Here is a 25,995-nt window from a genome sequence, read left to right on the forward strand (position 1 = left end):
TACAATCCATCTGTGGAAAAGAAATTAGACTCTGCTTTTTGTGTCATTTTACTGTCACCACTCACAGGCAACCCGATCGCTAACAGAAAGAAAAAAAAATGTATATAATAAAAGATAACAACCACAAGAGGAAAATTTACTGCCAAAGAGCAGCAGAAGGCAGAGGGCAAACGTTCCCTTTGCTTGCTTTGCAGGTGAGGAGCTCCTGATGCCAGCAGCCTGGGCACCAGGTGGGCACACGCAGTGCCCCTGCTGCCACAAGCCCCCGGGTCCCAACAGGCCCCACTGAGGGCCTTAGTTCCCCTGAGAAGCGGCCCCTCTGTGCCACCCGGCTCAGCCTGTGCTGCCCTGCCAGCTCAGCCATGCAGTGTTTACAAGCCGCCCTCACCCTCCCAGGCTGCGGTTCAGCTCCATTGACACTAAAGGCAACAGACTCCTCTCCCGGCGTGTGATGAATCAATTACTTCCTCTGACACTCTATTACTACAGCCCTTACATCTCCAGATTGCAGATGAAAAGACAGGCTGAGAAGGGGGACAGGGAAGAGGAGAGGTCTCCCGAGGTCTCCATCAATTGAGTTGTTGGACATCTGAAGAAATCCCCATCTGCCATATTTAAAGACACACAGAAATGTTTTGCTCCCGATCGGCAGAAAAATCAGAGGATTTTCACAGAAGAAAACCTAAGAAATCAAACGGGTCAAAAAACCTCAACAAGGTGCAGACAGCAGAGATCAATGACAAATCAGTCCCCTCTGCTGATAGAGCACCCAGGCCTCGGTCCTGCTAGCCATTATCAGCCGACATCAGCATTACCAAAGGCACGGCACGTGAGAACCAGGCATTACACCTTCCCTTTCCACTGCAAAACAGCAACATAAATAAAACCTCACACGACACTCACAGAAGAGGAAGGAAGCTGAGCACATGCCTCACACTCGTGCCGGCAGCAGGGGACGGGGAGGGGCTCCTGCTTGTGGGACATCCGTCAGCAACCCCTGCTCTGTGGGCCCCCAGGGGGTTCCTGACATGCTGACCGCCTGCATGCAAGCACCGTGCATGCACACGGCCTCAGCACGGCCTGCTGTTCCTCTAAAGGAGTGACATTCAGAACAGCCACCAGGCACACGCGCAGGGCAGCCGCTCGCCGCTTTCTGTGCTGCTTGTATCAGGGCTAAGGAAGTCTTTGGCAAAGGGTTTCTGCTACCAGACCCATCCCACTGCCTCAGCCTCTGCTTCTAGTAATTTATTAGACTGAAATATCTCCACGTCTGACCTGGTGCTGCATTAAAACTACCATCTGACTGGACTGGGATTGCTCAGCAGTGCTGTACATGTGTCCAATGAATCCCTTAGGATTCAGGGGAAAAAACAACCCAAGTTACTCTTTCTGATGCTCTACCCATCTACTTGCTCAGTCAGCATAAGGAGAGCTTACCATGGTGTGCTTGAACTGATATATCAAAGACAGTGGCTTAAGTCATCCTGGCTGTGATTAGCGGACCATGACTGCTATTAACTTATAAGGAATTCCAGGATCACCAGACTGTGGTTTGCAACGTGTTATTACATTGCCATTCAACGCCGATGTGCAGCCGCCTGATTTAAAGAAAACGGAGAACTTGTCTCATGCTGAAAACTAACCTCTCCCTCTTCCTTCAAATAAGCTCTGTGCTGAGCTCTGGCCAAAAGCAAGCAGAAATTTCTTCCGTTTTCAGTCTGTTCTTTGCAGTCTGTTCTTTTTATTTTGCATTCATATTTAATTGCGGAATTCACACTTGGCCAGAAAAGGCTGGGAAGGAACCAATCTTTGTACGCAGCGCTCTGACCTGCTCTGTGCGGTGCTGCAACACAGCGGCCTTTGGTGGGGAACGTGCAATGCACTGCTGCTAGCCAGACTGGCCAGTGAGCCTGCGGATAGCCAAGCGTTCATCTCTTCTTTATAGGGTGAGGAATTTCAAGTGATGTGTGAAAGCAGGAGTGGTAAACCAACAGCAGGGGAGGGGAAGAGCCCCAATCTCACAGCTCCCAGCCCTAGTACTGCTGGTGAGCCCGACCCTCCTTCTGCCACAGCCTGACAATAGGTACCCATTGGAGAGGCTGTGTGTAGCTAAGGCAAACAGTTGCTCATTAAAAGCCTAATTCAGCTCCTGTGGAAATCAAGGTAAAACCTCCTGCTGCCTTTACAGCATCTGCTCCTTATCAAAAAAAGGATGCTTTTTAAAATATCATTCTGGCTGACCCCTCTTTACGTTCACTAAACCGTATAATTCCTGCACCCACACAGCAGACCCGTGACACAGAAGAGCACGACCGACCCCACTGAGTGATGCCAAAAGAGTGACCGAAGCCCAGACCCCACCCCCAAAGGCACCTGGGCTCCTGAGGCCACCTCTGCAAACCCAGAGGATGCTGCAAAGAGAGCGCAGGGCACTGGGCACACTATAGCACTGCACTGGACGTTTGAATGGGATTGCTCCACACAGCTGGCAGCTGGATCCCAAAGCATCACCTCAGCCAGCCCCACGCTCATCCCCTCCCTGCAGCCCCTGGGTCCTGCTCTCCCCTCACTTCCCAGAGGCTGAGGAGAAGCGGGTGACCTGCCGGTTCGTTTGGAGCAGGAAGGAGATGAGAGATGCCTCATGCTATTGTTCAGGTGTCACCGGAACAGCCCTTGCTGTGTCATCATGCCAACAGGATATGCAGTGCAGGACAAGACCCAGCTCTCCTAAGCGCCGGATGCCGGTGAGACGTTGGAGCCCAGCGGTGTGCCTGCAGCCCCCCGCCCACCCCAGGGCCTGGGCCCCCTGAGGGGCTGAGTCAGGCACGGCCACAGAGCGAGCTGAGCCCTCCCAGCCGTGCGTATGGGCAGCAGAGCAGAGATGAGTCACCTGGAGGTGGCCAAACAGCACCATTGCTAGCCTGCTTGCTGCTGGCCACATGTGCAAAACGGCTGCGGCTGACAGGAATTATGAACCATACGGCGGATGCCGGACAGAGCTAAAAAACAGCAGAAGCTCATTTGAAGACAAATTGAGCCACAGGGCTGCGTTACCCAGACGGAATTATTTCCTGTACGTTAGAAATGTTGCTTCTGGCTAACCGTGCCACAAACGTATGAGCAAGCACATGCCTTCCTTAACATCTCATCGCTGACTTCCTTTCTGCAGAGCCTCGGCCCGACTGCTCCAGCACTGCAGCAGAGGCACTCGCTTCCCAGTGCACCCCACTGAAGACCCCCCTCCAAACGAGCACAGCGTGCCAAAGCGCTCCTTTCCAAGCGTTCACCCAATCTGGAGATGAACTGCATTGTTTCTAAAATGTTTACTAATGAGCTAATTATGCAAACTTTTCAAAAGCATTCCCTAATTAGCTGTCCGTAATTGCTGCCTTGTCTGCTCTTCACCCTGGCTGATGGAAGGAGGGCATCTTGCAATATCACACTCCCATTTGAAGGAGATGGTCAGGAGAGGCGGGCGAGCAGGGCAGGGTCTGGCTGTGCTCCTGGGGTGCCAGGGGTTGGCTGCTGCTCCCCTACTGTGTGGGTGTGGGGATGGGGCCAAGTGCTTGGCTGCTCTCTAAGAAGGACACGGAGCCGTGCTGTGCCCCCACATCCCGTTCCTGGAAGCACAGGAGATGGCACGCTGCCACAGGGCCATCACTGGTTGGCTATGCCCACCGTGTCCCATTGTAATGTGGCCTGGGAGCACTGGTGCGTTGCTGCCAGCTCCAAGACGTGGGCACTGGCATGTGACATCTTCCCATGCCATGCCCGGCCCCTGTGCCCTGCCTCTCCGGCTGCATCTGCCTGGTCATGCTGAACATGGCTTTTTTCACTTGACATCACCGTATCAGGCTGCAATGACAACTACACAATTTCCCCCTTACTGTGGCCGCAGTTCCTTTTTCTGGAAACCCTCAATGCCTGACGTGGTGAGCCAGCACCAGGAGGAAGAGCCTGACTCTGCAGCTCTGGGCTGCCTGCCATTTGCCACCTCTTGCTTGTTTTTGGAGCCCAGGTCCCATCCCCATAGCCCTCTGCCAGCATTTGGTGAGTGCCACCAGAGGGGGCTGCGAGCCGCGGCAGCAGCCCCAAATCCTGCACAGGCAGAGAACCACAGCCCCAGCAGCATCCTTCCATCCTTCTCCTGGGTGCCTGGCAGAAGGGTTCCAGAAAATCCTGCCGACGTGGCCTGCACGTGGCTCAGGCTTTCCAATACACAGTGCTTCTCTGGTGCAGATGCTATGACTCAGCCCAAAGGTCTTCTGCTGGCAGCAGGAGCCCGTGCCCTCCCGCTGTGGTGTACAGCGTGTGTCTTTGCCACGTGCAAGCAGAGATGTCCCAGCACCCAGCATGTCACTGCCCAGCCCGCCTTGCAGCTGGGATGGCAGAACCCATAGCCAGGCTCGGGAGCTTTCAGAGGCCAAGAGACATCTCTAACAGTGGGAGGGACACACAAATGGAAAAGGTGGTTATAGAGGTGATGATTCACCCAGAGCTGAAGTTTCTGACTTGGATTTTCCAAGTAAGCAGCGCAGACAGAAGAGAGAAATGGCAACTGGGCAGGAGGGCTGCGTGTCTGCGTGAGCTGAGGGAGCTTCTACTGCACACTGGGAAACTCTGTTCAGGTCACTCCCGGGATTAAAAATAAACCCGGGTAGACACAAGGCTGCCCAGGTACCACCATGCCACGTGGCAGAGCTGAATCCCTTTGCAGCAGCAGCACACTCTTTTCCCCTTGCTGCCACTTCTCCATTTAGGGAGCACACACCCGCTGCCCCACCCGAGCTGTGCTCACAGTGCAGAGGAAGAAATGGCAAGGGGACAGGGCTGTTATTACTTCTGGGTAGCTAGGCAGGCACCACAGTGTTCAGCCTCCTTTTTGTCCCTGCTGTCACACTGTGTCCCCATGGCTGCAGGACAGGGGGAGCACGACCCAGGGCCTGCCCCCCACCCAGCACATCCACCCTCCTGCAACAGGAATCCTGCTGTGACTGACACCGGGAGCTGCAAGAGCAGGAGGTGGCCAGTCTTCTTTATCTGAAGCACTTCCCAAAGTAAGGCACTTCCTCAGAGTACAGATGAAACACAGAGATAGAGCAGTATCTTCTGGGGCTTCAATTACATCAATTACTCTTCTGATGATGGCTAGGGGATGCAGTTACTTCTTAATGCAGCTGGATACAGCCAAAAAATAGAAGTCCAGATGTGCTTCTGGAGAAACAATAGCAATGTAATGAGAGCCAAGCGAGCTGCCCATCACTGCCACCTCTGGGCACCCTGGGCTCCCTCCATTTGGGCAGCACCAGCCACCAGAGCCTCTGCACACAGTCAGCTCTCTCTCCTATGTCTGGCAGCCACAGATCCACAGTCCCTTCTGGCCAGCTGCCTGGCCAGAGGAAGTCATTGACCTTTCTGTGTAGGTCCCAAGGGTGCAAAGCATGGGAGGAAGCGCCTCCTGCCCCACAGGGAAGCCTCCATCTGATACGAGGATGAAGATTTTTGTAGATAGTTTCGTAGGCCTTAAAACGGGCTTTTGGAATGTAAACGTTATGCTTCGCGAGGAAGAAACTTTAGCCTAATAAGGCAAAAGAAATGTTGAAGGATGAAGCAACAAAGGAAGCGCTTGTGGTGTTTTGTTTACTCCTGGCAGCTGGAGCACGAAGCACAGCCTGGCCCTGCTCCAGCTCCGTGAGCTGCCAGGTAGCAACACCAGGCCAGGGGGAACCACATCTGCCCATAGACTGAGTGCCAGTCAGTCCATCGGCTGCCATCCTTCAGAGAAAGTGCTTTTGTTAATGACCAGATGTCAGAAGAAAGGTTCTGCCCTGAGATGATGTTTCTTTGATGCTGAACTCCCGGTCCCATTAAGATTCCCACCTGCAGCTGCAATGAGACCTTTGCGTCCTTGTAACACACCCTCTGACACTCAGATGAGATTTATTATGAGATGGTCACCTGCTAATACTGCTTCATGTCCAGGCAATTACACAGTGTTAAGATTTCTCTCTTTCTGGTAGGCCACTTGAAAACAAAGTCTCCCTCCTCCCTGTTCCTTTGAGGCAGAGTTTATCTTGCATTGTTTTCACTGATTTAGTCACGGTTCCTACTAGGCACTCTCCATCCTTTGCAATGCTTGTTGTGGGGGACAGGCACCTGAACTGCTGGCTCCTGGCTTACACCCAGGGGTCAGCAAAGGCCCAGGTGCACTGTGGCTGAACCCTGTCTCACACTGGTACACGTGTGGCAGCTGAGGGAACAGAGGTGCAGGCAAACCTCACTTTCAACAGAGGTTTGATGTGAATTCCTGGTTCCTAGAGAGCAATACTGAACTGAATCATCAAAGACCTTGAGAAACCTTTCGCCATTCACATCCCATGGAGAGCGCTGGGAACAAAAACCCTCCCAGCACAAACCTTCCTGCAAAGCTCCTCCATGCACACACAGAAAGGGAAAGCACAGTACCGTGTAGCACCCACTCAGACTTTTGCTGCAACAAAGCAGAAGGCCACAGAGGAACATTGACTTCAGTGGTTGGGGCAGCCCTTCCAGCACATGGCACCTGAGCTCAGGACCAGATCCAGCTTTCTCACAGGCACCAAAATGTGGCAGAAGTTGTCCAAAGTACTCAGAGCTGTAAGCAACAACTTCACGGCTGCAGTGGAAAGCCAGGTGCACGTGGAGGTTTCTGGCAATCTGACTGCCCCAGATTTGCTAGCCTGAGACCTTGGAGAGACACAGTCACTCCTGCCCAGCTCAGCCCCTGCCCCGTGCACAATGCCCTGCCAATACATATTGCATACTCTGCAGTCTGAGAACATAGGCCTATAAAGCTTTTATTACTCTGAATTTGGGGCAACTGCATTAGCTGTGAGAAGGCTATACAGTTAAACCTGTCCAAGCAATAGTAAAACCTGATAGCAACCATCATTCTCACAAGGACTGCCAAGGCCTTGCTGTATTCATTTATGCCCACGCTAAGCCTTTCTCCACCATCTCCCTCCTCTAAATGCAGGCCCGATCCTGCAGAGTGCTGAACTCCTTACACACAGAGTGACTTCAAGGGGAGTCGATGGTGCTCAGAGCCTTATTAGCCTAGGCTTTATCTTTAGGGGGTGATCAGATCCCCAGTGGCATCAATCAGCACACCCTGGTTACAGTTAGAGGACCTATGCTGATTTACGGTAGCTGAGGATCCAGCTCTGCACACTATATCTTTCAGTACATCATGAAACCCATGCTGAATTCTTTATTTTCCACAGGACAGATCCTAGAGCCCCATAAATGCTTCCCCAGTCCCTTTTTGCAACCAGAGTCCCCCTCTCCATATATAACCTCCTTTTAATCAACAGGAGCAGCGTGCCTAGCAAAACTGCTGCATCAGGCAGATGATGCGAGCTTAGGAGACTGAGTTCCTTCACAGCTCAGACATCCTTGCAGCTGGCCACAGATTCCAGATGAAATGCACAGGTTTATACGTCTGCTGAGACCATGTTATTAACTCTGCCTTTTATGGTGCCCTTTGATGCTGTTAATTATTCTTTACTAGCTGCTAATTGTTTTTCCTGGACGTCTACTTTCTGAGCCCCCTCTTAGGGGAAAAAGAAAAGCAAACAAAACCAATATCCCTGATTACTAAGCCCAGTAGAACAAACACCGCGGAGAATCAGATTCAGCTCAGACCCCCAAGCCCAGGTCTCCAGCCCTTGGGCTCTCCATGCCATGCCTCTGCTAGTTACCCAACAGGAAATTGCACTGCTCTCCCAGCATGGCTTAAAAGTGAAGCCACCGCTCCACATTAAAAAAAAACAAGCTGCCTTCTAACCAAAGTCAGAGTCAGGCTGAAAGCCAGTTAGCTCTTGCTTTCAGGTGATTTCAGGCTAGAACACGTTCAGTCCAGTGTATGCTCATCCTTTGAGTCCAAAGAAGCATCTTAAACCCACCCAGTCGGCAGAGGCACACCTGCCCTGAAAGGCCACGACACACAGCACTACGGAGGCTCAGGCTGATGCTTGCTTTCACACACAAAAGAGCATCATGTCCATACCACTACACAAAAGCGAGAACAATGTACTAGAGAAGAAGAGGAAGGTTCTTACTTGCAATCATGCTTTTCGATTTCGAAGTGAGGGTTGAAGTTGAGGATAATCTTCTGGTTGGGCTCAGGAGCGTAGATGACCCACTCGCAGTTCTGGTGGGAGGGGTAGTCATTGGGGTAGCCTGGGGAGGTGATGTACCCAGCGTCCTTGGAGTTCAGGCGGCCCCCACACGGCTGAGCTGCGCAGACACAGAAGGGAATGAGGCATTAAAGACAGCTTTGGGGCATTGGCTACAGACAGCAAGTCCCTTGTGGGCCATGGCTGGCAGTGGTCTGACAAAGGCTGCTCTCCAGGCTTCTGATGCCAGGTTGGCACTCTTAATATTTCATTATCAATCTCTGGGCTTGGAGACATTATTCTACACAAGAAACCTACTCCCTTCTCCTTCCAGCTCCTGCCACACTTACATGCCATATTTCACATAGACCAGAAAACAGAAACAAATGCTCTTGCCTAGGCAATTACTGAGCTATAAAGTAAGAGACAGATTGGTATCAGATCATCTAAAGCTGCCTCACTTTACATCTTCCTTCACAAGCTGCTCCATGGTGGTCTCCCACAGGCACCTTGAGAGGCACAGAAGTCAGGACACAGATGACCCTCAGTGCAGCTGCAGAGAGCTTTGCTGCTCCCAGGGAAGGGCACTGAGGCAAAGCAGAGCTGAGCAGCAGGTCCGTGGCTGGCAGCAGAGGTGAGGATGGTGTCCTGCCCTCCTGGCTCCAGCAAGGAGCTGTGTGACAGCCCTTCCCCGCTTGCCTCCCTCTCCCCCACAGCAGCCATGACCCCATCTCAGCAGACAGGCCACCTCTTCCTCCCCAAATCTTTTGGTCAACCCGAGCTGTTGGAATTGCAGACTGATAATCAGTGGTGGTTTTGTGGGGCTAGCCCACAAATGGCTGGCAACAATTATATGGTGAGCAGAGGAAGCATTCCCAGCTTTGGGTTAGAACAGGCCCTGGAGGGTGATTTCATCTTCAAAAAAAAAAAACATTTAATCTCATGAATGCTGCAAATCAAATTTATTATTACACTACTTGCTGGGAGGAAAATCTGCATCACAGGGTCAATTGATAACACACTAAAAATCTCAACAAAGTCCCTTTCTCCACGGGGCCCCATCGCGTGCCTCCCCACTGCCACCACCCTGTCCGAGCATCACGGCCCCACAGATGTCTCCAGAGGATGGCAATGCCTCCTCCTGCTCAGCAAAATGGGTGAAATCCAGCCAAACCCTGTGGCCCCTCCGCAGAGCAGCCAGCCAGGGAAGCCGCGGGGCCGGCACTGCCCTGCTGACCCCAGTCTTGTGCTGACAGGCTCTACTCTCCCAGCCCATGAGCGATGGGGTGAAACATGGGACACAAACCCTCACGCACACCCATCCGCATCGGAGGGAAAGCCAGACACAGCCACCACAAAGGAAGGGGTGAAGGGGAAGGGCTGTCCCCCCTGCCAAGGGGTTGTCCCATAGCCTTCCCCATCCCAGCAGGGTGCGGATGGGCTTTCCTGCAGCCCAGACAAGCACATCTGGTGACACAAGGAGAAAAAGCAAGGCAATGCCTCCTGGAGAAAAGCGCCCTGCTGCCCGTATGCACCCTGCAGAAGGGGTGACTGCTATGCAGAAGCAGCAGTAGCAGCAGCAGGAAGGTCCTCCTGGGCTCCTGCTGCCCTGCGGGAGCCAGGCTTTCTTCACTATGAGAAAGCACTGCCTCCATTTCCTCCATGTTTCTCGTGCCCTCTAACACATTCATTCTTTAAAATAACTTTCTTCTCACACACCCAGAGGCATCTCTGCAGCCCTGTCTTTTTCTTAAAATAATCCTGTAAGAATCCTGAAAAATACGAGGGGAAAAAATTGCAAAGCTGCCACGGAGGAGCTGAGAATACCAAAAAAACATCTGGTTTTGTTCCACAGGAGCGCCTGCTCAACACACAAACATTTACAAACCAATGGCTTTGCACAAACCCCTTCTCTTAGCAAAGCATATTTGCCCACACACGTGTCTATGTGGGTTTGGGAGGGGGGAGGGAGAGGGAGAGAGAAAGAGAGACATTCACGTGGAAGGAAGAAATCCATGGACTTGTTGACATCGACGTACAAATAGACGTGTAATTCACACTTCACTCATGTACGCACTTTCACACCTTCTCCTAAAAATTCACACCTCGTTTGCACACATGTCCACCCCCTCCAGCAAAGAAAAATAGTCAAGCTGCAGATTATTTTTCTTGGAAAGGGCAAAGTCTCGAAGCCATGAAAATACAGTCAATCCTTCCACACCTCGTCATCCCCTCCCCGTCTCCCCTGCTTTCACACACATGCTACCCGCTAGGCTGATACCACCAACATCACCCACCGCTCCGAAGCTGTGAGCCCCTTCCTCACGCTGGGTGCTACGAGCACACATCGCGATCCAGCCAGTCGGGGGGAACTGCAATGTGAACAAGGGACCGGGCGCCGGCTCTTCCCTGACAGACACGCTCAGGAGCAGACACCCTGATGCTAAAATCTCTCCCCTTGCCCTGTGAGGCCACCACAGCTCAGCAGGACCAAGCTAAGGAAGCCCTCAGGCTTGATCCTGATTTCAGCTCAGTGCTCGGGTGCCAAGGTGAGAGGGAGCAGAGCCACAGCCCTCCTTCTGTGGTCCCAAGAGCAAAATGGGACGAGCAGGTGAGATCACTGGGCAGATAGGAAGACCTACCATGTCCAACACACATTTAGATACCACCATGAAGACATCACCATCTTTCTGCTGCCTTTCACCTGCAGGAAAGCTTCTCAGCCTTTTGGAGGAGCAGATTTTGCCCCACATCCACCCCCAAAGGAGCTCCTCGTTAACAAGGAGAGCTACATCTCATCCAAACGCAGCACTGCCTAGGCGGTGGGCAATTGCATACCAGGGAAACGGGCTTCTTAGAGTCATCTGAAGAAGCAAAATGACTAATATCTCTGTAATTGTTCTGTTGGGCTTTTCTTCCTATTGATTCACTGGTATCTAGCAGACAAACACCTGCAACAACAACAAAAAATCCATCGCTGCACCCACTGACAGACAAAGGGTTTGTCTCAGCAGACGTGCCAAGCACCGACTTCCTATATAAAGCCAGGTCTGTTGTGCACTCAGCAGAGGCCCAAGCTTCTACATAAATCTGTCCTTTAAAACTGATGCATCAAATCAATGCAATATTAAAAAAAAAGAAAGAAAAAAAGCGAGTAGCATGGCTACTGCCCAGGCCGTATGCTCTGGAAGCAAGACGTGCTCCAAGGCTAATGGGCTCTGGCAGCTTTCAGCAACCCTAAATTCACTTAATAAAATTAAAATTGAATTCTGAAGCATCAGCCGAGGCTGCCAGGTGCGTGGGACACCCCGCTGCTCAGTAAGCAGAACGTGGGTCCTGAAAGCCAGCTGCTGGGGCCGTGCCAACCCGCATGGCAGAGGGCTGGGAGGCCGTGCCCATGGCCAGGCTGCGGGCTCCACGGTGAATGCCGCAGAGTTCAGCACTTCCTGATTGTGTGAGAGTGGGCTGGGGTTGGGATGGGAAACCCCCAAAGGCCTCTTTCCTCACAGCCCACCAGGTGCCTTGGGTTATCCCTGCAACCGGGGGGCTAACCCAACAGGAATAACAGCCCCAACAGGGGACTTACACCGGAGGACAATGAAGCAAGCCAAAAGGGGGGAAAGGGAACACTGGGGAGGACTCCCACAAAGGCTGCAGTCAGCACTCAGGGGACCCGCAGATAGCAGCAAGGCCCCGGGAGCCTCCACCCACACGTGGGGCTTCCCAGCTCCACACAGCTCATCAGCTCACGCTGAAACCTTCGGACAGGAGCACAGTGTTCTCCTACTCGAATTTCCTGCCGACTAAACCCCTCTGGATTTTCCTCACCCCAGGAGAGCTGGGCTCACTGTTATTGTTGGACCTGCAACACAGAAACTGAAGCCAACTCTGCCTGTAACAAAAATAATCATCACCACAGAGGCCCATTTCACAACAAACACATACTACAGCCTCTCAGAGCTCACTGCATCCAGCAGGGAACCATCACACATTTGGTCTGCTAGGTTCAGTTTACTTTGGGGATATAATTTAAGGCTGTGTGCACCATGCAAGGCGCTCCTGCTGCCTCAGGAGCAGGCGGCAGCACTGGTGCCTGCTGCTGGGTGAGGGCAGCCTGGAAGGCAGCAAGGGGGGAGATCCCAGAAGCCCCACATCGCCAGGGCTCGCTGTGTCACCTCCTGACTGCTTCCCCTGCCTTGCACAAGGCCCTGCACCTCAATTCCATGCTTTCATCCCACCACAGAGGATTTCTGCATCGTGTGACACGGCACTTGGGCAGGGGAGATTTGCCCAGAGACATCGCAGCAAAATGTGGGTCCTGGCACGGAGGAACTGAGGGCTCTCAAAGCTGCTGGAGCTGGCACAAGCTACAGCAAATCCTGCTGGGGTCAAACAGCTCTTTAGGAAGCTAAGCTTTGCAAGGTCCACATGCATCCAAGTGCTTTGCCAAACCCCAGCATGGATGGAAGAAACAGATCCCACCTGGTGGGGATTCGGTACTGCTCATGTCCATCCTGCCTCATTACTCTTCAGCCCTAGGGGATGCTGCAGGCTGGCGTGGGCCCTACCCTAAACCCTAAGGCACAGCTTCTGAAGGGCGGGAGCACAGACCGAGCTTCGGATTTAAACATACAGCTTAGCCATTGGCCAGGGAGAGACACGCAGAACAGAGGAAGCTAATAAGATTAGATTTTTTTTTATCCCCAGTAGCATAGATCATATTAGCAAGAGCATGTTTGCTTTGGATTGCGAGATAAAGCTTCAAAGGCTTCCTGAACGAATTAATGGACAAACACACCCAGACAACACAAAGCACTGACACGCACAGCTCACCCCAGCGCGACACCCACGTCCACCTCTGGGGATTCCACACAGCCAGGGAAAGCTCCCCCAGCACCTCAGCCAGGGCCTTCACCACTCAGACCAAATTTCCCTTACAGCACGCTCACGGCAAAGCAGAACGTAAAGACCGCTTTTGAGATGTGAATTTGGGTTTTGTTCGATTCAAAGCGTCTCAAGCTTGTCATGAGACAGGCCCATAAAAACACTGCCTGGGCTCAGGCAAGAAAGGAGCGCGCCAATCCATCAGCTCAGGAATGCGGCCGTTTGACCACTTCCTAAGGCAACTGGGGAAGGATGCAATATATTCACTTTATAGTGCTGGACAGCAATGAGAGGAGAACTCCGGAAAGCTCAGCAAATGGAACATTTTAGCTGTGAGCCTTCGCAGAAAGAAATAATTTCAAATTATTTTTAAATAAGATGGGAGCTTTGGAGGGAGGAAGAGAACAAGACAGATCTGCACTTCCTGTCCACGGTGATCCACTGAAGAACTGACTGCAAACAAGAGAGCTGCTTGGGCTTCATAGTGGAAAACTAGAGGGCCAAATCCTGAATGCAAGCCCAGGTAATTTGCTTTAAAATCACTGGAATTCAGGTGATTTCCACCCCCGCGGCTCTGGATTGCTGCTTTCCAGCAGTGGGCATCGGTTGCACAACTTGAGTCAGTGAAACCTCGACCTTCAAATGGTGTAGTTGGGAGGTTTGTTTGTTTGTTTTGTTTCCCCACACGTCTGTACCTTGGATGAGGTTTCATATCCTGTTTTTACAAGGTGCCACCTCCGTTAACTTTGTTATTTGTCATCTTATATCACAAGCTAATGCAATTCCAATAGGGCAACCGGCTTAATAGTGTTAGTCTTTATATAGATGTGTGCACACAATTCTCCCGGCTTGCCCATGAATGTAATTGGTGGGTCTGAAATTACAACTCCTGGCTACTGCAGCAATCATTCCAGAGGTGCGTGAGCGTGTGCGTGCACACGGAAGGGGATAATTGCATATTGAACCTCTGTGTCAGGCTCCCAAGGGTTTGAAAATGCACGGAAGCACACTGCCACCTCCCAGGAGCAGGTGGCAGCTTCGGGAGAGCTTCATGCTGCAGGTTGGGCAGGTGCTGGGGAAGCTTCACTGGTATGAAGGCAGGGAAATCGAGCTCGGGGAGGTGTGGGGCAGAGGCAGAAACAGGGCAGAGCGTTCTCGTGCTGCAGCCTGCCACCTTCCCTGTAGGCTGCACCGGGAAACAATATGAGGAGGAAACAACCTGCTGAGCCATCCCTGCGAATGCTATCAAAAACTGGCTGCTTTGAGGGCCACGGAAGAAAAGCGAGAGACATTTCTAACTCCACACATTAAATAAATACACCTAGGATTCCTCTCTAAAGAGCTTCAAGCTTGATGAGAGGTGTTCAATGCCGCTGAAATACTAATTAGTATTGTTATTATGACAATTCCAAGAAGAAACCAAAAGCGCATCTCATCTCTTACAGCCCCCTGTGATCTCCCACCTCCCTCACACCTTCCAAGCCCATCTGTCAGGATCTGCTCTTCATAAAACCTCAAATCCCAACTTTCCCCACCAGTTTACTTCTGCCTCTCCCTAAGGCAGCTGGCAGAACCTCTCTAAATCCTCCATACCCCTAAGCCCAAACCCCCTTCCCTACAGTGAACAGCAAAACCCAGCGCCTCAGCAGCGGGCACGCAGCCCTAAGGCTGGGATGGGATGTGATAGGGATGGAAACAGCTCCCTCAGAGCCACCTGGGAGAGGCCCTGCTGCAGATCCCCCCCATGCACTCGCTGCTGAGCAGCAGCTTCAGCCTTTACGACATCTTGCTCAAATCCAGCCTCTGCTAAGCCTTGCTGCTAGCGTGGACGTTATTACACATTCTGGTGAGTGTCTTAAGCATACTGTTTCCAGCTGAGCACACGGTCAGTGGACAGGCAGAGAGGAAAGCAGGAGCGAGCCTGGGGTATGCACGAGAGAAAAAGTTGTGGAGAGAGCCTGAGCATGCAAGGGAGAGCATGAGGGAAGGGTGGGATGCAGGAGTGTGTGGGGCAGGCAGTAAGGCTTCAGGAACTGAAGAGAAAAGGATCAGAGCTGGGTGCTGGTGAAGAGAGGGGAAGCCAGGGAGATAGTATGGGTGTGCGTTTGCGTCTACATGCACGAGTCAGCGGCTTCCTTCCTCCTTCACCAACCCAAAAGGCATCCCCTAAGAACTACGCCTTTCAGAAAACATGCAGCAGGAAAAGACAGTGTCCCTTTGGCTTCACCATCTTTCAGGGCAGGAGATGCAGAAGGGCAGGCATTTGAGCCCCACACTGGGGTGACCCATCAGGACAGCTGGGACAGATGTCTTGCCCTTGTCTCACATGCAGTGAGGAATCAGGGAAGGTTTCAAAGGCCCAGAGCCCAGCACTCCACCTCTGGGGCCCAATTTTCTTTGACTCATCAAGTATGAAGGCAGGGTGAGAAGCATTCAAAGTCTGTGCAGCCATCCACTGCTGCTAGCAATACCTCTGGCTATTCCACCTGCCAACTCATGCCTTCCTGCTCAGCTTGTAGCCCCGTTCCCAGCTGTATGGGAAGAAGCAGTGCTGCGGATGGGGCTCTCGCTGCTGCACTACCCTAGCTTCCCCCCACACCATCTAAGGGCACGGCTGGCACGTGGAAAGCCTTGCAGATCCAAGCTGTGATTTTGAGTGCTTGGCGCTGTGCCTGCCGACCTCGTCCCGACAAACCTCCCCTCTCTGTGCTCGCGCCTCCTCGCTGTGCAGGCATGGGGCCTGGCTTCGGATCCAGCCTTCCGAGACTGCGATTTGGCTCAGGCAGAGAGAAGCTGACCCTTTGATTCCGAGTATGATTAAAACCATGCTACTGTAGCGCGACGCTGTGTGCAACACTGCTAGCAACAGCCCTGATTTATGTTGTTGCTAGTATTGCGGTTTCCACCAGGGTGTAGACAGGGATTTCGAAAATAGCCCAGCTACCTCTTTGTCTGTGTGTGTATTATAATTAGAGACATGTCAAAAGGCTGTTCCAGAGCGAGGGTAGAGCCGGAGACATCCACGCCCGCTCCTGCCCCCACCTCCACACCGAGGCGGTCAGCCCAGCCAGGGCGTGTGCAGGCACAGCAGCTTCCCACGCTTCCCGGATCAGACAACTGTATTCCTGAGCCCCCGTGGGGACAGTGCTGGTGACTTCACCGCACAATGGAGAGCAACTTTAGCAGCTTCCAGCTTGCTGCTGGGCTGCTGTGGTCTGCCCCGCTGCCATGGCTAACTGCCGACTTCTCCAATTTTGATTTCAGATAGGACCACGGGTCTCAGATACAGACGATTTATTTTCCTAGCGCAGCTGGTCTGTCACAGGTCATATAATTTGGCAGCAATCCCAGTGCTTAAAAATTAATTTTTCCCTATTAATACAAGCAGAGGTCCCAAAGGATAGGCTCCCAGCCTTATCTGAACCTGACAGCTTCCTAAACCCGTGAAGGATGCTCTCTCCTCTCATGCTATCTGCGGCACAAGGCCACCACATCCCAGAGCCCAGCGGCACTGGCACTATCTGTTGGACACCAACTGCCCGCAGCAGCATGCTGCTCGGATGGACAGTACTGCCTGGCACCCAGCACAGCCCGGCGTGCTCTCATTTCAACCTTCGGGGCCACGGAGGTACCAAACGCCGGGTAAGTGGCTGGGAGGCGAAAGCAGGGAGAAGGGGAGCGTCCCCATGGAGCACTGGGACACACATGTCCATCTGCCTCTCCAGGCACCGTGCATGGAGATGTGCAGAGGCAGGGAAGTTAGAGAGACAAAACCCAGCATCCTAAGCCGGGGCAGAGCCCCCACCAAGCTCCTATCAGTCGCTCTCATGAAGCTCCTGACAACTGTCTGCCTCCTGGGCTAAAACAGCTTTTGTTCCCCATAAGAGCCGAGCAAACGGCACAGCGGGCACACGGGGTTGCACCAAGCACTGCGTGGGTGTGTGTGCCGCTCGTGCGTGCGCGGCACTGCGCCTGCCTGGCAGCTATTTGTTGTGGTCCCCCTCCCCACCTCGCCGCATCTCTCAAGTCACTACGACAAATACTGGCTTTTAAGCAAACTGTTCGGAAGGCTTCGAGAGCGAGGTTTGCTCAGAGCAGCAGAAACGTCGTCTGAACGGCTCAGCACTTGGGTCACTCAAACCTGTTACTTTCCTACTTGATTGCATTTTACGGGAAGATGAAAAACACAGCACCCAGCTTTCCCATTTATCTCCAGGGTCTCCCACCCGCTCCCCTCCGCGGTTATCTCCGGGTTTGCTTGGCTACATACAAATTGGCAGCTGCACTGTTTATCTCTCACCGTAGAAATATTGCACCAGGGTTTTTGCCATGTGGATTATCATATTATTGTCTATTAAAATCATCTCCCCTCTCTATTAACCTCCCTTAGGGAACCTTAAGAGGGACTTTGGTAATGGAGACAGGCTTTCAGATACACCAGGCTGAAACATAAATCCATCTGTCTCAGGCACGCGTTCCTACCAGGCTGCTCACTGACCGGGGCTGTGCTCTGATGGAGTGAGGACCTCGAATACTGCAAGCATCAGTATCTGGAGGAACCATATGTACTACCTTAAAGATAAGGATGGGAAATGAAATCAAACTGAAGATGGGTGGGCCCTATCAGGGCATACCAGAGAAACCACACTTAGAGAGGAGGCAAACACCTAGCTGAGCGTGCTCTTGAAGACTGGGGTCAAAGGCTTAGGAGTGATGGAGACTATCAGCCTTCCTCTCTCGACCCCCAGACGACCACCGAAAAGACCCCCAGGGGTGACCGCGCATGCTGTAAGGGGGAGGGCCTTATGTTAATCAGTTCTAAGAACACCTTCGTGAGTTCGAGAAAATACGTAGTATACGCACGGAATGCCAGGGAGCAATCTGAGGACGGATGAGCACGACCAAGAAATGTAACCTGCACGTGAGCCCAGGTGCACACACTGGGTGGAGCCACCCCCTACATGCGCAGCGCCGCAATAAAGGAATACCTGCGTGCCGCGACTCACTGCCGTGTCAGTCCATCTGCCGACGTGCCCGTCTCACTCGGCCCGATGGGGGCTCGCGCCTCTCTACCCCATACCTTTTGCTCACCGGGCTCACGACTGAGTCATCCGAGCAGCTTTGAGGCACCGCGACAGCTTCTCGGCAGAGCCGCCGGCGTCGGCCGCGGGGAGACAACTTGCACGTCAAGCATGCGATGCTCCGCTTAGCCGGGAAAACCCCGCGTTCGAATAAACAATCCTCGCAGCAGCCGAACAACCTCGGCCCCGCGGCCGGCTCGCCAACCCCTCCCCGAGAAGCAGCGCCGATCCCGAGCCCGCTGGAGGGCGGGAAGAGGCGGCCACGCGGGCGCACGCAGGCACGCGCTGCGGGGCTCACGGCCGCGAGGAGCAGCCCGGAGCTGGCCGTGCGTGCCCGGGCGCGAGCCTCAGGTTGCAGCCCGGCACAGCAGCGCTCCCGGAGAGCGGGCAGCGGCTCCGACGCGGGGAGCGCAGGAAGGGCTGCTACACACACGGGGGTCCCGCGGCTCTGCCCTCTCTTTACCCCGTCAAGCGCTTATTCGTTTATTTCCCTATCCGAACAAAAGATGGGATTTTTGTCTCTTTCTTTTATAACCGAAAGAAAAGAGGCTGTGCCAGTGAGCAAATGAACGTAAGCCGCGCGTGTGCCGGGAACGTCTGCGCCTCGCTGCTGCTGCAAAATAGGGACTTTCTCAGCCCGCAGCGCCTCTTCCCCTTCCCTTTCTACGCAGACCGGTGCAGGGGGCACGCAGGGACCGACCCGTGTCGGCCGCCCCTCGCCACCCAGCGCTGTCCGAGTCGCGCCGCGGGCCGGGACCACGCGCCCCGGGAGCTGCCCGGGCACGTCCCGCGGTCCGGCCGGCCGTGGGACACCCCCGGCTCCGATCGGCGCTCCGTCCTGCCGGGCAGCGCCCGCAACGCTAACCGCAGCCCGAGCCCCGAGAGGGGCCGGGAGAGGCGCGTCCCCTCCCCTGCGGCACCCGCACCAGCGGAGACCCCGCAGCCCTCAGCAGCCGGACCGAACCGAGTGGGAGGGGAGCACGGGGTCCAGCAGAGCACCCAGAGAGGCTCCGAGCGCAGCCCCGGACTCGCCCGGCCCTACGGGCGGCCCGCGGCGGCGCGTCCCCAAGCCTCTCTCGCTGCCAGCGCTGTGCCCGTGCTCCGCCTGCGGCTCCCACTGCGCACCCAAAGTTTCCCGAGGCTGCAGCCGGTTGCGGTGCCCGCGCTGCGGCTTCTCCCTGCCGCCCGCTCTCCTCTCGCGGAAAGCAACGCTCAACTTTCCAGCCCGGCTTCATCCCCGCGCCCCTCCGCGCCGGGCGAAGGCAGCCAAGCGGCCGCGGGCGGTGCACACCGGGCTCGCCCCGCACGCTGCCCGCCCGAACCCCGCGAGTCGCGCCGCGCCGCCCACGCCCGGGGGCCGCTTACCTGTCTCCGCCGCGCCTCCGGAGCCGGGCAAGCACAGCCCTAGAAATCCCCACGCCAAAAGAAACGTATCCATCCTTCGCGAGGAAGCCGATAACCGCAAAACCCCACCGAGAGGCCGCGCGCCGGGCTGCGCTCCCTGCCCCGGAGCCCCGCGTGGGCGGCCCACGGGCGAGCGGCTCCGACGCGGCTCAGCGGGGGTCGGGCTTCCCCGGGCCGGGGCCGCGGGGCGGGCGACGCGGACGGAGCGCTCGTCCCCTAGGGCGACCCGCGGGGCCGGCGCCTCGGCATCCCCCGGGGCGCGGCGACGGCGGTGCGGGCTGGGGCGCCGTCTGCGCCTCCTCTCGCTCCCCGCCGGCGCCTCGCAGCCTTTTCAGGCAGGGCGGCATGTGGCTGTCAGCGCCGCGCGCCAGCACCGCCCCCCGCGGCCCCCCGCCCGCCCGCGCCCCGCCCCTCGGGTACCCGCGCCCCGCCCGCCCGCGCCCCGTGCCGTAGCGCGGCGCCCCGCGCCCTCCGCCCGCGCCGAGCGCGGAGGACCCCGCGCGGCTCCGCGCCCCGCGCCGCCGCCCCTTCCCCGCGCGCCGGCGGGCACCGCGAAGCCGCGGAAGGCGCCGCCGGAGACGGGAGCTGCGCGCGCGGCGGGTGCGCCCGAGCTGTCGGATGGGGGAGCGTCAGGACAAGGATTGGCCCCGCTCCGGGAGAGCGCTGCCGGCGGCACGCGGGGAAGCGCAGAGCCTCGGCCCGAGAGGGGCCGTTGCTGACAGCCGCGCGCCGCGCTGCGGTGCCAAGAGCGGTGTGGGAGCAAACCGTCCCGCAGCGCTCCGCGCCGCCGCCGGTTCCCGTGCTGCGTCCCCAGCGCGCTCCTTAAAACCCAACCTGGGGGCGGCGTTGGCAGGCGCTGCACGGCGCCCCGTCCGCCCGCCTTCGCTGCCGAGCAGGTGCAGAGCCTCCGCCGGGCCGGGACCTCAGCATCGCAGCGCCGGGAGCCCACCGACGGCATCAGACCTATGCCGTCGTAGCCGTTACCCAAGGGCTGCGTCGCCCCGTTGCCCCTGCGTGCTCTGGGATCCCATTCACATCTTCTGGGGCTCAGTCGTGCTCCAGCACCTGTTGAAGTCGATGCAAAGCCAGCGGCGGCGAGCCTGCTGCCTTACTTTGCATTGTGGTGCGGAGTTATGCAACTATTGTTTACTACTTGCTTGTAGTCAGACTACTCTCAAGCTAGCAGAGTGCGATTGCCGAGTGTATAAATAGCCCTTACGAACCATAACACAGCGATCGGAGCGCAATGCAAACCTACAGCACAAATCATTCCTCTCCCAAGATACGTGTGGAAAAGGAGGCCACCAAGACCCATGGGAGGTGGCCCCATGGGCGGTGGCCCCACCTAATGCACCACCTGGCACGGGGTTCACTTTCCTCCCACCTTGTTCAGCCATGCCCCTCAGTTAAGGCCAGCAGCAGAATGCAAATACTGCTCTGTGCTGCTATCAGCTGTGATCTGCTGCCGAGCAAAGAGGAGAAGGTAACTCTAGGAGAGAACATAGTGATGGGAAATGAAGGTACCTGCTGCTCACAGAGGTTCCAGCTGGCTGTCCACGTGCTTCTTGTCCCATCTCAAGTCTCCTCTGCACGGTGTGCTGCTGTCACGGAAGGCACAGCCAAAACGCCAGGCAGGCCCCTGCAAATTAGAATCACATAATCAATAAGGTTGGAAAAGGTCTCTAAGACCACCCAGTCCAACCCCAACCCACCCCACCATGCCCACTAACCGTGGCCCTCAGCGCCACGTCTCCACATTTCTTGAGCAGTGACTCCACCACCTCTCTGAGCAGTCCATTCCAATGCCTCACCACTCTTTCTGAGAAGTTTCTCCTAATATCTAACCTGAACCTTCCCTGCTACAACTTGAGGCCACCACGCTCTGTCCAGCTATCTGTTCGTCCATCCATCCATTACTCAAGGTGCAGCCTCACCAGTGCAAAGTACAGAGGGCAGAGCTTCCACTGCTGCACACGCTCAGGCTGACCACAAGCTGGTGACTCCTGCTAGTCCAGCCCAGGTACAAAAGAGCCCCAGGGCATTTCTCTGGGGAGCAGTTAATGCTCAGATCCTCCCCAGTCTGTCCTCCTCCTGCAGGCATTTAGAGCTCACTAGGCTTGCCAGCAACTTGCTGTGTTTTTCTGTACCTGTACATCAGAACCGTCCACAAAACCTCACCGAAAATGAGACAGCACGTAATACCATGGCACTGCAAAATTTACTGTACCACCTGCGTTAAATTTGGTGGAAAGATTTTGCAGCCCAGGTGTCAGTGAGAGCTGTGATGCAGTGATGCCAGGAGGCCATGCACCTGGGGCCTTCCCTGGCACTCTCCACCTTATCCCTCCCTCTCATTGCAGCTCCTCCCCAACACCGACCATGCTGAGTCTTTTGTCTTCACCCTCAGCTTCCTCTTTCTGCACGAGTCCTTCCCACCCCTGCCCTGACCATCAGGAGGTAGCAGTAAGGCAGCGTTTAACCAGCGAGTCTCCCAGCTGATTTTTCGTGGGGCTACCACGATACCATGGCTGCTACTCCGTGTGGAAGCAGTGTGTGTGGGAGAGCCCAGAGGCTGCCCCTCACTGCCTGCCTCCTGCCATGGCCCCACACTTGCCCAGGCTGCAGCTGCTCTCTGACCCAGGTGTGCCACATCTGAGGAGCGCTGCTGGTGTGCAGCAAAACACGGAGCAAAAGGGGGAGAAGAGCCAGGGAAGGAGGTGGTAAAAGAAACAGAGCCAGACAAGGGGATGGGGAAAATGAATAAAAGGAAGAAAACAAGGAATACAGCAGAGGAAGCAAACTAACGGAGTTAAACCCGTCATTGGATTAGTGCAGAGGGGGGTGATTCCTTGCTGCTGGGGACCTGTGCCCACTGCCTGCAGGGGGGGGGGGTCTGCTGGGGAGGAAAGCCCTGCGTCTCCCGAGTTAATAAAAAAAGCTTTCAGACTTCAGCAGGCTGAGTAAATTAGGCTGAATATAAAGGTGCTGTATTATTTCTCAATGCGGCAGCGGTATGAAAGGAGGGAATGGGTTTCTTTTGAAGCAGCTGCTGTGTAATCCAGGGCTTTCAGGTGTACTTCAACCAAATGCTCTCCTGGTTTCAGCAGGTTAACTTCATTAAAGGCTCCATCTCTTGCTTTAATGTTTGCTGAAATCCCACTGGGTGGGCGCATTAGGCAGAAATCAGCCCCACGAGAGGATCTCAAGCCCTTGTTTGGTGCAGAGCACAGACCTGGGAGAAGAATGCAGGAGGGGAGGGGGACACCGTGACCCAAGCTGGAGGGGAGCCCACTGTAACACACCCACGAGCCCTTTAGTGACAGCAGCAGAAAGCACTGAACCCCCAAAGCCTATGCACAGCCATGCTTCCTGACGCTGTCTCCCTACCTGCTTCCTGCTGTGCTCCAGCATTCTCTACTCCATGCAGCCACTGTGCCGAGGGCTCCTCATACAAAGGACAGCTTTTCTGCACACATCCCCAGCTTGCAAGGAGAGCACTGGGATCCCTTAGCTTCTCCCCTCTGTCAGGGAGGGGACCGTGGAGCCATCAGCCACTGTCCCAGGCCCTGGGAATTCTCTTGGCTTTGCTTTTGGGGGCTCTGAATCAGGCTTGAGGTTCTTAGCCCTGCCCAAGATCAACCTCTTGTTAGTTTGAGGCAACCCAAGCTCTGCAGGTTCATCCAGTAGAAGCAATCAAAATGACCCACCACCTGTGATCTCTACTGAGCAGTATCTGGCCAGCTATAGGCTGGAGAAGCTGCAGCTGGAACGTGCTCCAGGTGGGTTCAACAGCAAATTTGCCACAGACTGAAGGAGAGGGACACATCTGTGGGCCCCCACCCAGGCACAGCCAAAAACCCAGGGCTTCAATTAAAGTTTGCTGAAGCTGGTGGGAGCTCATCCATCACCCTTGCTGACGGCTGGGTGCAACCCAAGCGGCTGAGCCCTGCAAAGCCAGCACGATGCCTTTAGCTGCGAGTGCTGCCATCAGCTTCCGCCAGGCTGGCTCCCATGGAGCGCTGTGCTCTGCAATAAGTGCTTGTAGGGCTGTGTGCTCAGTGCTGTAATGGACCCCACCAGCAATCTTCTTAAAACACTGCCTTACAGATACACACATTCCTAAACCAGTGAGCATTTTGGACTCCCCCTCGCCCGAGACTTGGCAAAGAAATTCTCAGGCCAGAAGTGATTTCTTTTTCCTTATAAACAAAATGCCATTACCGTGCTCTGGCTCTTGGCTTGATAGATCCTGGCAAGAAAATGCATGTGTATATTTTAAAGGGCTTTCTCCTTTGCTTATCCTGCTTTAGCTCTTGACCTCTCTTCTCCCCGCGTACCCAGGGATGTTCTGGAACTGGCTCTCATGGCGGTACGTCGCAGGGCCCTCCCTCCAACCGGGCTGTTCTCCGGGCAGAGAGCACATTCTTCTGGAGCACTATCACGGGGGCAAGCCTTGAGCTATGCAAGGTTGTCTTTCCCTTCTAATCTTTCATTTTCTTTGATGTCCATTTTAAAACAAATTATTACACCTTATTTGTATTACGGTACCTGGCTCAGCGAGGACTGGGACCCCTCTGCTGTCCAAATACAGAGTCAGAGACAGTTCTTCCCTCAAACAGTTTACAATCTTAAGAGACAAAGCAGACAAAAACCAAGAGCCAGATACAATGTGGATGACAAGCCCGTGGATTACTTTTGCATTTAGTCAAGTTGTAAACTGTTGAGGGAGGGATTGCCATCCGACTGTGCCTGCGCAGCATCAGTGGTAGGAGCTTTCCCCTGATGCTGCTGGATAGCCTGCTGTTTGGAGATGGGTTTTCAGTACAGAGAGCTTAGGTGAGGATGCCACAGAAAGTACTGAAGGAGCCACCACTTCTCACTGCCATCACCAAGCACATTTCAGTGTCCCAAAAAAGCAATCTCAAACCGGAAAGAGGCATGTGCTCTGCTGGCAAAGGGCAGATAAGGAGAGGAAAGGGAACAGATGTATTGGATCCCAGCTGATCATTAGACACAAGGCTGAGATATGTTTTCATCACAGACCACCACTCCTGTGTTTTGGGAACATTTCAAAGCACATTTGGCACAGAACTTATGTACACGTTCACCTACTGAGACATTTCACAGTGATGGTTACCATCTTTTTGGCATAGCTCTGCTAGGTGCAGAAGGTGGAGGACAGTCTTCTTAATCCTCCCTTTGACACAACCGCATGCCTGAAATCAAGGCCTTGTATTCATGTCACTTCCTAGACAAGAAATCCATACTCTCAGAGCTGCTTCCCTTCCCTTTCTGTGAACATTCTGAGTCACAGTCATCACCCTTTTGCTCTGGGGACAGGGCTGCTCCCTCATCACTGCAGCGTAGCTCCTTTTTCCCAGGAGGTTTCTTCCTTCTCTCCTCAGGATCCTGCACGTAGACACCATTGATCTGCAGTAAAACTTCTGGAAATCGATGGTGCTAAGCCTGCTTCCCAGTCAATAGGCCGGCACGTCAGCTGCTGGGAGGCCCTGAGGTCCATGCCTCAAATAACTATGCTGGATGGTCCTCGGGGGAACAGGGACCCACAGAACAATAGCCAGGAAGCTGCTTGTTTTCCGGGCAGCTTGCATCACAGTGTTTTCATTAAGCTGCCTTCACAGGACTTGAGGAGCACGTGGGCCTCCTCAAATTCAGGCCGATCTTCTCAAGGCTTATGGCTTAGCCATAAAAGAGATGCGCTAAAACAACAACTACTGGGCTCTGCGACATGAGGGGTGCAGCACAGGAGAACCAGTAGGCCCTTGTGGTCTTTCTGAGCTGGACAAGCCATCCAGCAGCCAACCCAGCGTTAGCAGCACTGGACCTTTACTGTATGGCCCTTCATTTCCACATGAGTAGAATCAGACTGCCAATCCTTTTCTCTCCCACCCCTTCTTTGACTTCTCTATTATGAACTCATGAATGGTCTCTCCCCAAGTGTAGCACAGTAAGTCCAGTGGCTACTGTAATACAAACAATACTCAGTTACAGGTTTTTCTTTATCCCCCTCGGCGTGCTACATTTAACAGCATCGACCAGGAGCCCCGCACAGCCAGGCTTTCCCTTGCTCTCAGCACCTCAGAGCACTTGAGTTCGCCAATCTCCGTATTAACAATACATTGTGCAAAGTTGGTACAGAGCTCAAAGTTTTCCGTGTGTGCGCTGGAGTTAGATTGTAACTGTGGGTATCATTATCATCAAAGAGACTGAGGAATGGCAGCTTTTAGTTAAACAAATGGAAAGCTGTATTTAGTCTCTTTTGCCACATTGTGATAGGAAAGAATAAAAGCTTTTAAATATATTTTACAGCTGCCGTTTCTTAGGTTTTTCTGCCTTACAATAGTCTCCGTGGCTCTGACTGGGAAGTTGTTGCGAAAGCTTTTTGTTTTTTAAGCCTCCTATTGAAATAATACATATTAATTGCCTCATTCCCGTGTTTTTTGTTGTGG

The 25,995-nt window shown here is 54.3% G+C and overlaps 1 protein-coding gene across 6 annotated transcripts in view; it reads right to left on the reverse strand.

Annotated features, from left to right (window-relative positions):
• Positions 1-19,829, reverse strand: part of NRP2 (neuropilin 2) — an 81,161-nt gene extending 61,332 nt beyond the window's left edge. For all 6 annotated transcript variants that reach the window (XM_015289368.4, NM_204284.2, XM_040703229.2 and 3 more), the window contains exons 1-2: positions 19,487-19,829; positions 8,100-8,277 (exon numbers count right to left, since the gene is read on the reverse strand). In XM_015289368.4, coding sequence (XP_015144854.3) covers positions 8,100-8,277; positions 19,487-19,559 — 251 coding nt within the window. In that variant the 5' untranslated portion in view covers positions 19,560-19,829. The remainder of the gene's footprint in view (positions 1-8,099; positions 8,278-19,486) is intronic.
• Between the last annotated feature and the right edge of the window lie 6,166 nt (positions 19,830-25,995).

This window comes from Gallus gallus, chromosome 7 (assembly GCF_016699485.2).
Source record: "Gallus gallus isolate bGalGal1 chromosome 7, bGalGal1.mat.broiler.GRCg7b, whole genome shotgun sequence".
In the NCBI taxonomy this organism is placed as follows: domain Eukaryota; kingdom Metazoa; phylum Chordata; class Aves; order Galliformes; family Phasianidae; genus Gallus; species Gallus gallus.